The 11,820-nt window shown below is 33.5% G+C and overlaps 1 protein-coding gene across 2 annotated transcripts; it reads left to right on the top strand.

Annotated features, from left to right (window-relative positions):
* The first annotated feature begins 823 nt into the window (after positions 1–823).
* On the top strand, positions 824–11,249 carry LOC122568251 (5-hydroxytryptamine receptor 1-like). Of its 2 annotated transcripts, none has more exons than XM_043727796.1 (2): positions 824–863; positions 8,162–11,249. In XM_043727796.1, exons 1-2 carry the CDS (start codon positions 855–857, stop codon positions 8,795–8,797), a joined length of 645 nt encoding a protein of 214 aa, XP_043583731.1. In that variant the 5' UTR covers positions 824–854; the 3' UTR covers positions 8,798–11,249. The 2 variants fall into 2 exon arrangements, with proteins under 2 accessions (XP_043583731.1, XP_043583733.1); XM_043727798.1 differs by lacking the exon at positions 824–863 and adding an exon at positions 2,461–2,510.
* Positions 11,250–11,820: the final 571 nt, after the last annotated feature.

Here is an 11,820-nt window from a genome sequence, read left to right as displayed (position 1 = left end):
AGACATAAATTCCGCGATAAGAAAAGAATCACATTTATTTCGCGATGTTTCTGTTATTTTTACAGAGAAAATAAGAAACAACGTTTATTCGAACGATTTCGAAAACGACAGCCGTGCACGTAGTACAATGGGCCTGTCCTACTTTCGTATTGGGTTCTCAATTTAATTTACGCAAGCTTTCGAGATTATCCGCTGTGAGATTAGTGGCTTACGCATCGATCATCCGAGCCTATATAGCGAAGCATGCTTATTTCTTGATCGTTCCATTACAGGCAAGCGTGATATAAAGTTCGAATAATTCATTCAAATTCGTGACACTTTTTTATCCCATTTTTCTCGATTTTTTATTGTCAAACCTATATCTTTTTCATTTTTATTTTACGACTGAATTTTTGCGTTCCGAAACTTTTATTTCATAAACGTTTTTTTTCTTTTTTCGTTCCGTAATTTTCGCCATCGAAGCATGAAATAAAATTTGAATTCACTTAAATTCGTGACATTTTTTCCAACTTCTCTCGTTTTCTATTTTCAAGACTTTTTGTACATCTTTCTAATATTTATTTTACGATTAAATTTTTGTGCTTGAAAATTTTCATTTCATAATAATCGCGTAATCGTTATTTTACTTTCCAATAACCTTTTATTACTTAAATTTGAAATTTTAATAAGTTTTAACTGTTAATAAGCCACGCGAGAATTGTCACGAATTTGTACGCGACGAATTTACGTTTCATCTGTCGCTGCGAATTCGCATCTTGTAGCACAACGTCCCATATTTTATCATGACTATAAGTCTGAAAGTAAAACGTTTGTTGTAGATACGATCGAACCCTCGTGGCGATACGCAGGATAATATGAGAGCGGTAAGACAACCCTTAATATCAATCTACCAATCACAAATTCACTAGTCGATCGTTAGATGATTTGTCGAAGAGTCGCTTCCCTTTAGAGCTTTTCATCCGGTGCAAAGGGATAAACTTGACACGAGAAAAATAATTATTGTCTCTTATACAGTCGCTAGATAATAATTTCTAAATTTCATGAGTACGTTGTTAATATTAACAAATATTAATAGATATTGTTACTTACTCTTCAAAATTATTCACGATAGATTTTTAACACGGTAAACACGTTTGATTGATTAGAGATCTGCAATTACAGTTTCCATCAATCACTTTGTAGAGTAAACGCAAGTACAGTGGCTACAAACGATATTGGCATACCAAATATTAGTATATACATAATAATTAATTATGTTCAGGTATGTTAAATTTCGTATCATATAGTAGTACTTTTAAATGAATATAAAAATTTGATACGGTAAAAACGAAATGAAAAACCTGATGAAAAAAGTACTTTAAGGGAAAATAAGAATATGTGCCAATATCTTTTGCAATCACTATGAACGCATTATAAATTAAACGAACGCAAACGAAAGTTCGCGAAGTTGAATTTGTTTTGAGTTACACGATGTGTGTATGCTACGAGTATAACGTCGAGCGTCGATCGTTTACAGAAACTTCTGCCTGTGTTAAATAGTCAACTAACAATCCCTTTGCGCCCCGCTTCCACTTCTAAACAAGATTGCAGCCGGTTTCATAATGACAACCCTTTTATCTGCCAACGACTTCGACTTTTCTGTTGAAGTTCCGTTTAAAACTTCCAAGTGACTTTAAGAAGATTATGAAACTGGCGGTAAACATGAATTTTGCGAGATAACGCGATAAAACAGTTGGACGATGTACCATTTCGTCACAATATTCACGAGAATCAGAGCGAGGAATCATTGAAATATTTAACGGCTTGTTTGCGTACATCTCTTCTCAGTCATATAGTAATTCAATATCTCTACAAAAAATACAATTTAACAATTAAACTATTTTAACAAAACAAATTGAGTGTTCAAGCAGACTTCCCAGTAATTAATCATATTCTTCGCTTTTGCCATGCTTCGTACCAGATTCGATATGTTGTGTAATTTTTTTAGAATAATTCGGACGTAACTAATTATGAAATTCATTTATCAAGGAAACAAAGTACCGTAACTATATTACGAAGCTTCATGTTTACTGTTTCATTAATTTATGAGTTTGTTTCCCCTAACAAAGTTCAAGATTAATCGATTAATTTATCTTCAGATCAATCTGATTAATTAATAGATCCGTTTTTGCATGGAACAGCTAGAACATGTAATTAACACTTCAACAAAAGTTGTATTGTTTCATTAAATTGGTTCGTTAATGGCATAAAATCAATCAATTTTGCAAAGTAAAATATAAAGCTTCTACTATTTAAATAACAAATTTTTCACACTTGTACCTGTAGAATATTCTGACAGAGTTTAAAATACTGGAATACTCTACATATTTTTACATATTATGTATATTCTGTACAGTTTTGCATCTTGAAACTTCCCGCTGATGCATAATCATTCGCAATCTAGCCGTCACATTAAAAACAGCATCTTTCAAAGGGGCCAAGAGAGAAAAAAGAAAAGTCATAAGTTATGGGTACGTTTCTGTTATTCGTGCAATCGCATCTCATAGTGGCAAGTCTAATTCGCATGAAGAGAGGACCGAGCTGGTCTGCGGGTGGCCTGGATTTAAACACCCACCAGATTATAATCTGTCTTAAAATTGGGCCGTGAAAAAAGACCGGAGAAGCGATAAAAATAATCAGACGAGCAGAAGGTAATTCTCGTGGCGGATAACTAAGCTCGCGACCCAGCGGATTTCTGTCTGTACCACTAGTTCCGGCTTCAGCTCGTGGTCTCAAACCACCCACGGCTTTTCTCACTTCTCTCAGTTATCCTGGATGTCATCTACATTCCTGACGGCGTGGGTTAAGTTCACCTGTATTTCAGTTCTTTGGCATGCCGACAATTTTTTCAAACAATTTATTCGCCACCAACTCCCATTTTCATCGATACTTATGAGTTCACGTGAATATACCACAAATGAACTTATTTTACGGGCAAAGATTATTATCATTTGTGGCACTCAAGAGAATCAGTTTTGTGCGTTTTGTGACGGTCGTTCGGTTAATTATACGCGTTGTTGTTGGCAAAAGTGACCATAAAGCAATTCAATAAAGAATTTAAATGTCAATCAGCGTTGGTCGTGGCTGCTTGTCATTTCTGGATAATGCGTCTGTGATAGTATCGTCGCTATAGAAGGATTTTATAATGATACGGAATTTTCAAACGTTTTTCATCTTTATGCTTACCATGTTATTATTTTATAACGCATTATTAATAGTAGTCGTTGAATTTGTTATTTTTATATATGTAAATATAGACTATTAATGGATATAATTTTTGTTAATATAACATTCGTCAGCGTAAAATTATTTAACGAACATTAGGAAATCCATTTTTTAAACCACTGTACATCCTCTGACCTGCATCTCCGCCTCCACTGTCACAGTACTGGGAAGCTTTACTAATGAAACCGCTAGTAGATCCTGGGCTTCAAGCTCCATCTTGCTAGCCTTGCAACCTCCTATCCTACTATCTTTTCTTCCATAGAAACTTCATACTTTCATTTTTCCCCTTTTCCTTCCTTTAAAAGAGTCATAAATTTAAGTATACATCATTTAAAGTAAACCCCAAGACATGTTATGTGTTGACATAATAACAAATTACATGTTACATACATATAGTTAATGATTTCCTACATAGGCTATTAAGAATTTAAATATTCGCTTGTAAAAGTAAAAAACGATTGATACTAAAACTACCGGCGAAAATAAAATATTCTTCCTAAAAAAAAAATACCTTTTCACCCTTTTATTTCTTCTCCAATTTCACTATGATTATCGTCCTAAAGTTATACCTTGTTTGTTATGCGTTCAATTTATGTCGAGGTAATTCTACTAAAAGTTAATATCGGAAACCATGTTCGTATATGTAAAACCTAGCTTACTCTGATAATCTCATTAATATTCAATGGTCATTTCAAGCGTACGTTGTAGTCGTAAATCTCACAGAGTTCCTCTATGCAATCTATGATAATGCGCTTTTTTCAAACGAATTATTCGGAATAAGTACGTAATCTAAATGCGTTTGATTCAATCGTCCCTCGCCTCTTTACCGAATTCACTTTAATCATATATTTTACATAATAGACACAATTTCCTTTTCTTGATAAAGAAAATGTTTTCATCTAATAAGATAAAAGTAATAAATTAACTGCCGATCTTTATGCACTTAGAGCAAAGTGAAAAGCGTAACAATACATACAATGCACATAATATGTAAAGATAATATAAAATATCCAGGCTAAAATGCCCAATATGATATTTAGTGGACAAAACAAACCTCTGTATATGTAAAATCCATTCTGTTAGTTACATTTATAAAAATATGAAATTGTATAGATATATCTAATCATTAGACTAATGACTTTATATCGTAAACGAATTTCTTTCTCCTATAAGGAAAATGTTATCATTATAAAAGATGGAAGTAATCAAATTTTCTTCAGCCTTAATTATTGATCAATATTTTCATCACTATTTTAAAATTTGCTTTGCAAACAAATGTAATTCGTTTAAAATAGCTACGACGAAATGGTAAATCGGTTAACAAGCGGCAAATCTACTAATCATTTACGGATTTTCGTTCGATAATTGTCAAGTGGACAGTAAAATATCCTTGCAATCAGGCTCATTGGAGTTTCGATGGATTAATCTGCTTATCCTAGGCAAAGCGGCATATAGTCCTAGCTGTTCGTGCGGATCACGATTCAACTAGTTAGATTTTCGGGTCAATGAACCGATCTGAAACCAACCAAAAAGTCGAACTAGTCGAATCGTTAAACGCAGAGATATTCTACGCGAGTTTTAAGCTATGCTCATTATTTGTCGTGTTTGGTTTGGAAGAATCAAAATAAGAAAAACGTGAAAGAAACGAAATTAAAAAATGGTAAATGGCGATAGTAACGCTATAATTGCTACAGTTCTATCATATAAGTATATATTACATGTCGTCTAGAATTGGTTGATTAGCAAATTTCTAAATGCTTATTAGCTTAACTTATTCTCTTAATTTATTCTTATGCGAATATCAATTTACACTATCATTATGTCTACTACACAATAATTATTCAAATTACTAAATATTTATGTCGCTAGTAATATCATCAAATACTCAATAAAACTTTCGTTACCTTCGTTTTTGTTATTTGCTTCATTTACTATGCATGTGATCTATTAATTACCTTAAGTAGCACGTTACCTATTGTCGTTTGACTAAAGAGCTTCTAATTATCTTAATGTCGAGCACAATTTACTGTATCGAACGATGCACCGACTTCCCGTCGAAGTCGCACGCAATCCGATTACCCTGACGCGAACATCGAAATTGATGGCGAAGCCAAAACGCAGATCAGACCCTAAGGGCTTCGCGTCTATGCATATTTGATAAGGAAGAGGGTTAGTTCAACGTTATGCTTAAATAATCAAAGATTCGGATATTATTAAATCATAAGCCATGTCGAAATATCGATAATGATTCATCAGGTGAATCATATGTAGTAATAATATATATAAATGTTTGTTAATAAAATATTATAAGTGGGTGTAATTAATAATAAATAATATTCAATGAAATAATTTAGAGATAAATTGTATATTTGCATTGAATCAAATTATCTGAATGAAAATTTAGATACTTTATTATTGATTCTTCTGTAATAAGCTATAATATTAAGGAGAGATTTATGGTAATACGTTGTAGAGAAGAGTTTCTAAAAGATAGAAGAATTACAGCAAGGATTATAATTATACGAAATTGCAGAATATTCATATAAAATAGAGCATATTGAATGCATTCAAGCAAACATCATAAATGTTTTGGAGATATCATACGTATTAGAACTAGATAAAAGGTTCAGTACATATTAATTCATTAAAACTATATATTTATTCAATAGATTAGTATTACATATAACTTAATTAAATTATTTAATATATATTTAGGTATTACGTTGTCATATGTGTGACGTAAGTACTGTATACGTTCTGTAATTTTTGCAGGGACATTGCCATTTAGATTTAATTTAAATTCATGCTATGACATAGAATGGTTAGATCTTAACAAAATGCATAAAAAATAATTTCGTAGATTTTTTCTTTCTAATTTTCTATTGTCCTCGTGTATTATAGTTAAGATAGTATTAAAAAGCATTAAATATTAAAATAAAATTACAAAATACTTTAGGGGAAAAGGAAAAATACTTTATAAAAATGCAATAAAATATTTGATACGTAAAAGCAGAAAATTAGTTCGTAGTGCTACTAATTAAAAAAATGAATTTGCTAACATCAATTTATATACTTTACTACGTAATCTGAATCCGGATCAGAAAAATTCCGAGACAAAGAGAATCTATTTATAAATGCATATGTATGTACGTATTGTCCCAAAAGTTTCTTTCATCTTATAAAGAAATAATAGATGCACGACATTTTTTGTTTTATTTTATTTTATTGAAATATTGAATTTGTTCCAATAGAAAAAAATTTATCATATATAATTCAATAAAATAATAAAAAACAAAAAATGTTGTGCATTTATTATTTCCTCATAATGCAAAAGAAATTTTTGGGACAACCTAATATTTCCTTCTATTTCACTTAAATGAACTCGGTGTACAATTTCCGTTGGGGAGTTACTTGCAATTTAAGAAACGTTACAGCGGGCTTCAAAACACGAAGTTTCGTACTTACCTACTATGATAACTGTTTATCAGTATCTAGTTGCTACAGTATACACGGGAGATTTGTTCTACCGGAAGGATCGAGAACCGCAGTCGCATTGTTATCATGTCCACAGATTGCGAGTTCAATCTGAGAATATACTCTGTGGCGAGTGATTCATGAATACGTTCACGAATTGCGACACATATGTTCACTATCAATTATACATATGTATTTTTTATATGCTAACACTGATTGCATTTGATTTCGAGGAAGAAAATTTAACTGTAATTTTTGTCTATTATGATATTTGACTCTTCTCTTTTTTATTAATTGTAACGTTTGATTTTCCGAAAAGAAGAGTTTCTTTTCTTTTCTTCTTTTTTCTTTTCTCTCTTTTTTTTCGTAGTTTCCCTTCAAAGAGTTACGTATATTAAAGCCATGGAAAAATCACAACTTTTTACGCATTGAAATGTCGAATGATTTCATAAACAAGTACTTTATAAAATAAATATTGTAACTCTGACATGTAGTTAAAAACAGTTATTTAATTATATCTCAACGTATAACATAAATTCATAGCAATTTACTATATTTTAATAATCGTATTATATTAATGAGATTTGTTCAGCTACAACCCAATTAATAAATCTTGTTCGTTTTCGTAATATGGATATATCCAAAAGTTTTACTTTAAGCAGATTATAAAATTATTCTCAAATAAGAATTCCGCATAATATGTATATTCCTTTAAATATTAAATCCCGCGATATATCATCATTATATTGCCCATTTGGTGTTTACTACATTATATTGTAAAACATAATACAGAGCCACTTGTTCACTAAACCTTTAAACGGCGATATCAATTCAGTCTTCAGAAGGTAAAAGCGCCATTCTTCACCCACTCGTTTCATTCAAAATTCCAAGCTCACAGAACTTCAAACCACACACGAACCCCGCATACCAACGAGCTATCCATCCGACCGCGCACGACTATCGTGCACCGTAAAAAGATCGTGTTCAAAAGTTCCAGTGGAGAAGCTAAACTTTCAAAGAACCGCGAACTCGTTGGATAAATACAGCTACACAAAACTGCCGTCTATTATTAAAATAACAGAATATCGAAGATGTTTGACAAACGACAAAACAAAAGTGAAAAAGAGAAGAACACCCATCATGCGACCTATGTACAATACATCTGACAGTAGAACACATTATCCTAACTTGTTATACTGCTGGAAATACTTGCAGATCTTAACATAAGACCCACATTAAAGAACAAGGAATCAATATAAAAGATATTACAATATCTAAAGCACGTTAAACTGTATAACAAACTGTGAACCTTACCTCTTATGTCGCTAATAACTCATTAATATATGTGACATTAAATAATACATGTTATAGGAAAAGGAAAAGAATTCGTAAAATTCATGAAATCTCCAACTTTCTGTTACAGTGTAGCGGCCACGCGGTACGATGTTTCGCCGGTGGTCCACGGAAGAGCAACGAGTCCCAATGTCCAATGCTGCAGAAGATCGAGAAGCCCGTCCTCTCCTCATCCACGACGACTACGCCACCGATGGTGTCGACCAAGTCGACGATTGTGAGAAACCACCTGAACAGTACCTGTAGCGTGACGAATTCGCCTCATCAGAAGAAACTGAGGTTCCACTTGGCGAAAGAGAGGAAAGCCAGTACCACGTTGGGAATTATAATGAGCGCCTTCATCGTCTGCTGGCTACCATTTTTCGTGCTAGCCCTAGTCAGGCCATTCCTCAAGGATCCAGACGCCATTCCAGCATTTTTATCCAGCCTGTTCCTCTGGCTCGGTTATTGCAACAGCCTATTGAATCCTATCATCTACGCGACCTTGAACAGAGACTTCAGGAAGCCATTCCGCGAGATCCTGTACTTCCGCTGCAGTAACTTGAACCATATGATGAGGGAGGAGTTTTATCAGAGCCAATACGGCGATCCTATTAACAATTGCGAGATCAAGGCCGGCGAGATGGACGACGCTGAGCGTCTCAACAATCAGGGTATCGAGGCGATCGATATCGCCACGAGCGCTCCAAACGAGAGCTTCCTGTGATCTCGGGGTAATGTCGATCGCCAAGCCGATCGCGAAACCCTCGAAACGAACTTGGACCGACCGTGATCGATCATTCATCGTCAAAAGACCCCTGTCACGTTAATAGCCGATCGATCTTCTTGGTTTCGCGAACGAAACCGATCGTAGATTATTTCGTAAGCTGGTAGATAACTAACTACTTTCGATTTTCCAATAACTGGCTACTCAGTGGACCTGTTGTTCGTCGCGTTACCATGTTGCTCGAGGAAATCAAAATACTCGACCAGTTTAACCGTGACGAATTAAAGATCTAATTTCTAAGAAGAACTTCCCTCCGAATTGATTTAAGTAAACGTTATCGTCACTGTACGTTCGATGATCATGCATGTTAACGTAGAATCAGCGGCTGCGAACGATTGCGACTTAGATCATTTGGGACAAGTCAAAAAGTCTGAACATCTTGTCCTCGATGTGTATTTGCTGTTTTCAGCTGGATCGATCCGAATTGTCTCGTGGTTAGACGTCCGAATAGAGCCTCGTGAAATCTGTTCTGTTTCGTGGTAAGGAAAGAAGTCGTCCCAGTACTGTCTCCGTGGAGTGACAGGCGCAGAGCAAGAACTCGTGTTGCGGAACAGACGCTTCTTCGACTAGACTGAGATCACGTGGAGAGTGAGAAAAAGAGAAGTTAGCGAAGAAATTCTCTTAGGGTTTAAATGTGATTGAAGAAGCAAGAACGAAATACTCAAAAGCTTGGATGGTTAGATCGAGTCGATATTAAGTACATTTGTTTGTTGTGATGTCCATGATATACGAACGAAAGAAATTCATGTTCCATGGGAAATCATGGTCTCTAACATTGTACAGAGGAAACTAAACTCATCTGTGTAGTGTCGCGATGATAATTCTGAACGGTGTGTAATTAGTAAAAGAAAAAAAAACAAGATATGTCTTGAAAATAGGAACTTCCGATTTAGGTGTACGAAAACGCGTCTGCCAGTGCAATCGGTTTTTGAAATTGTAGATGGTTAGGACGAAGGCAAAATGGCGTGCGTTTTAAGCGATTCCGATCTTTTTAAGGATCATAAAATGATTTATTGGGGACACACGAAACTAATGAAGTTTAAGAGTAATTTATGAAAGGGAAACTTTATTGAATTTAGTTCCCTATATTGTTTCAGTAGTAGAGTACTTATTAATTCTAACGAATTATATTATATTTAAAAATGTAAATTTGAAATAAAAATGTTATAAGGTTAATACATATATTCAGTGTGAAAGGGATGTTAGCTTAATACGACTTATAAATGAAATCAGAGAAACATAAAAGTTTGTTATAAAGTTGACGATGTTTCGCCAGTCTTTGAAATTACAGTATAGCAATTTAACAATTTAATTTTCGATATGGACTTGTGTATTCGTAGTCTATACTTTAAAATATCCGGTATAAAAGTTACTGAATAAATTGTACGTAACAAGAGATAAAAGATACGAATGATTTAAAAAGTGATAATTCAGAATGCTGAATTACTAGGTAATAACTTTTTCAATGCAATTTCCTTAAGAACAGTGTTCCAACAAAAGGGAGTATTTAATATATAAAGAAAGAAAATCGAACAAACAATGGGTGCCGGTGGGAAATGTCAATTGGAAAAACAAATCACCGGTTGGAAAATTAACCGTGACACACGAGAGCAGTAAAACCATCGAGAGCCATGGTTTCTTGTATCTCTGGAGTACGATTACCGAGTATGTGCTTCCCATTTGAATCGTTGAGTATCCTTGGAATTATTGGGTCAAACAAATCCTGAAACATGGTAAGATTGGTTCCAAACCAATAATCGTATGATAAAATGGCAAAAGCTACGTCGAGTAAAATAAAAAATAGGATCTTAAAGAAATATAAAGATATTATTTTCGTGCAAAACGAAGAGTCATAATGAAATTATTAAGTGGTAAAGAAATAATGGATAAACTTCTGGACAGAATTGAAACAAACGTGAAAATATTTAGGAGAGTAGATGACGACGTGCGTTGAGGAATTTCAAATGTAACCTCCGGCCGGAGACCACGATCGATCGGAACTCGATAGAATTGAATTTTCAGCGCTGCCAGCGGGATAACACGGATGCCTTCGAATTTTCATGACGTCGAAAATGAAAAATTTATATCGCACATTCGTAGATCCCATCTGAACAGACAAACAGAAATTAGGATAAAAGAGTAAGGCGAACATGGAAAAAAGTGAACAATGATTGAGAGAAACGATCGACAATGATCGATGAAAAGTTTAAGGAATGCTTAGAAAAAGCATTGTATAGAGGAATGCGATTACTATAAGTGAACAAAATATGGAAACAATAATATATCACTTTTTTTTGAGATTATTTTTGCTATTAAATGAAAGCAAATATAGAAAAATAATTAATTTTAATGTAAAAGTGAGAAAATTATTAATTCCAATATGAATAATAATAATTAGAAAAGAACTAAAATCAATAAGAAGAAAGAATCAAAAAAATATACATATTCTCAATTACTTGAAATCAACAAAAATAAAAATAGCCAGAGTATAGTCGACTTAAATCAACAACAGAACTCGAGTTGAAAAGTCAAACTGTAACCAAATCAAATCCGCGTGGTCTGCGCGTATCCACTACCACGGTGTATATAACCAAACATCAAAACCAATCTCGTCGAAAAATAAAAAAATAACAAAAAGCTATGATTCTCAAATAAACACATTTTTACGATAGTTCAGAAAGCTCTGTGATTTTTGTAAACCAATAGGTAAAACATTCGCGTCATGACAATCTTTTCAAGCGCGAAATGAAAATAAAGACAGAATAATAAAATTTCATAAAAATTTCATAAAATTTCAAGAAAATCTGTTCGATAAAATTGATATTTAAAATCTCAATAGCACATGTTTGAAGCAGTTTCCAATAAAATAGAATACAGAAGAAAGTAAAGAAAATGTAATATTATGTACCTATATTCATATTGCATGATCGACTCAAGTCATTGGAAAGTAATAAAATCGAAGG

Source organism: Bombus pyrosoma, linkage group LG6 (genome assembly GCF_014825855.1).
Source record: "Bombus pyrosoma isolate SC7728 linkage group LG6, ASM1482585v1, whole genome shotgun sequence".
Classification (NCBI taxonomy): domain Eukaryota; kingdom Metazoa; phylum Arthropoda; class Insecta; order Hymenoptera; family Apidae; genus Bombus; species Bombus pyrosoma.
Note: the sequence above shows the minus strand (reverse complement) of the source record. Positions and strands in the feature narration are given on the sequence as shown.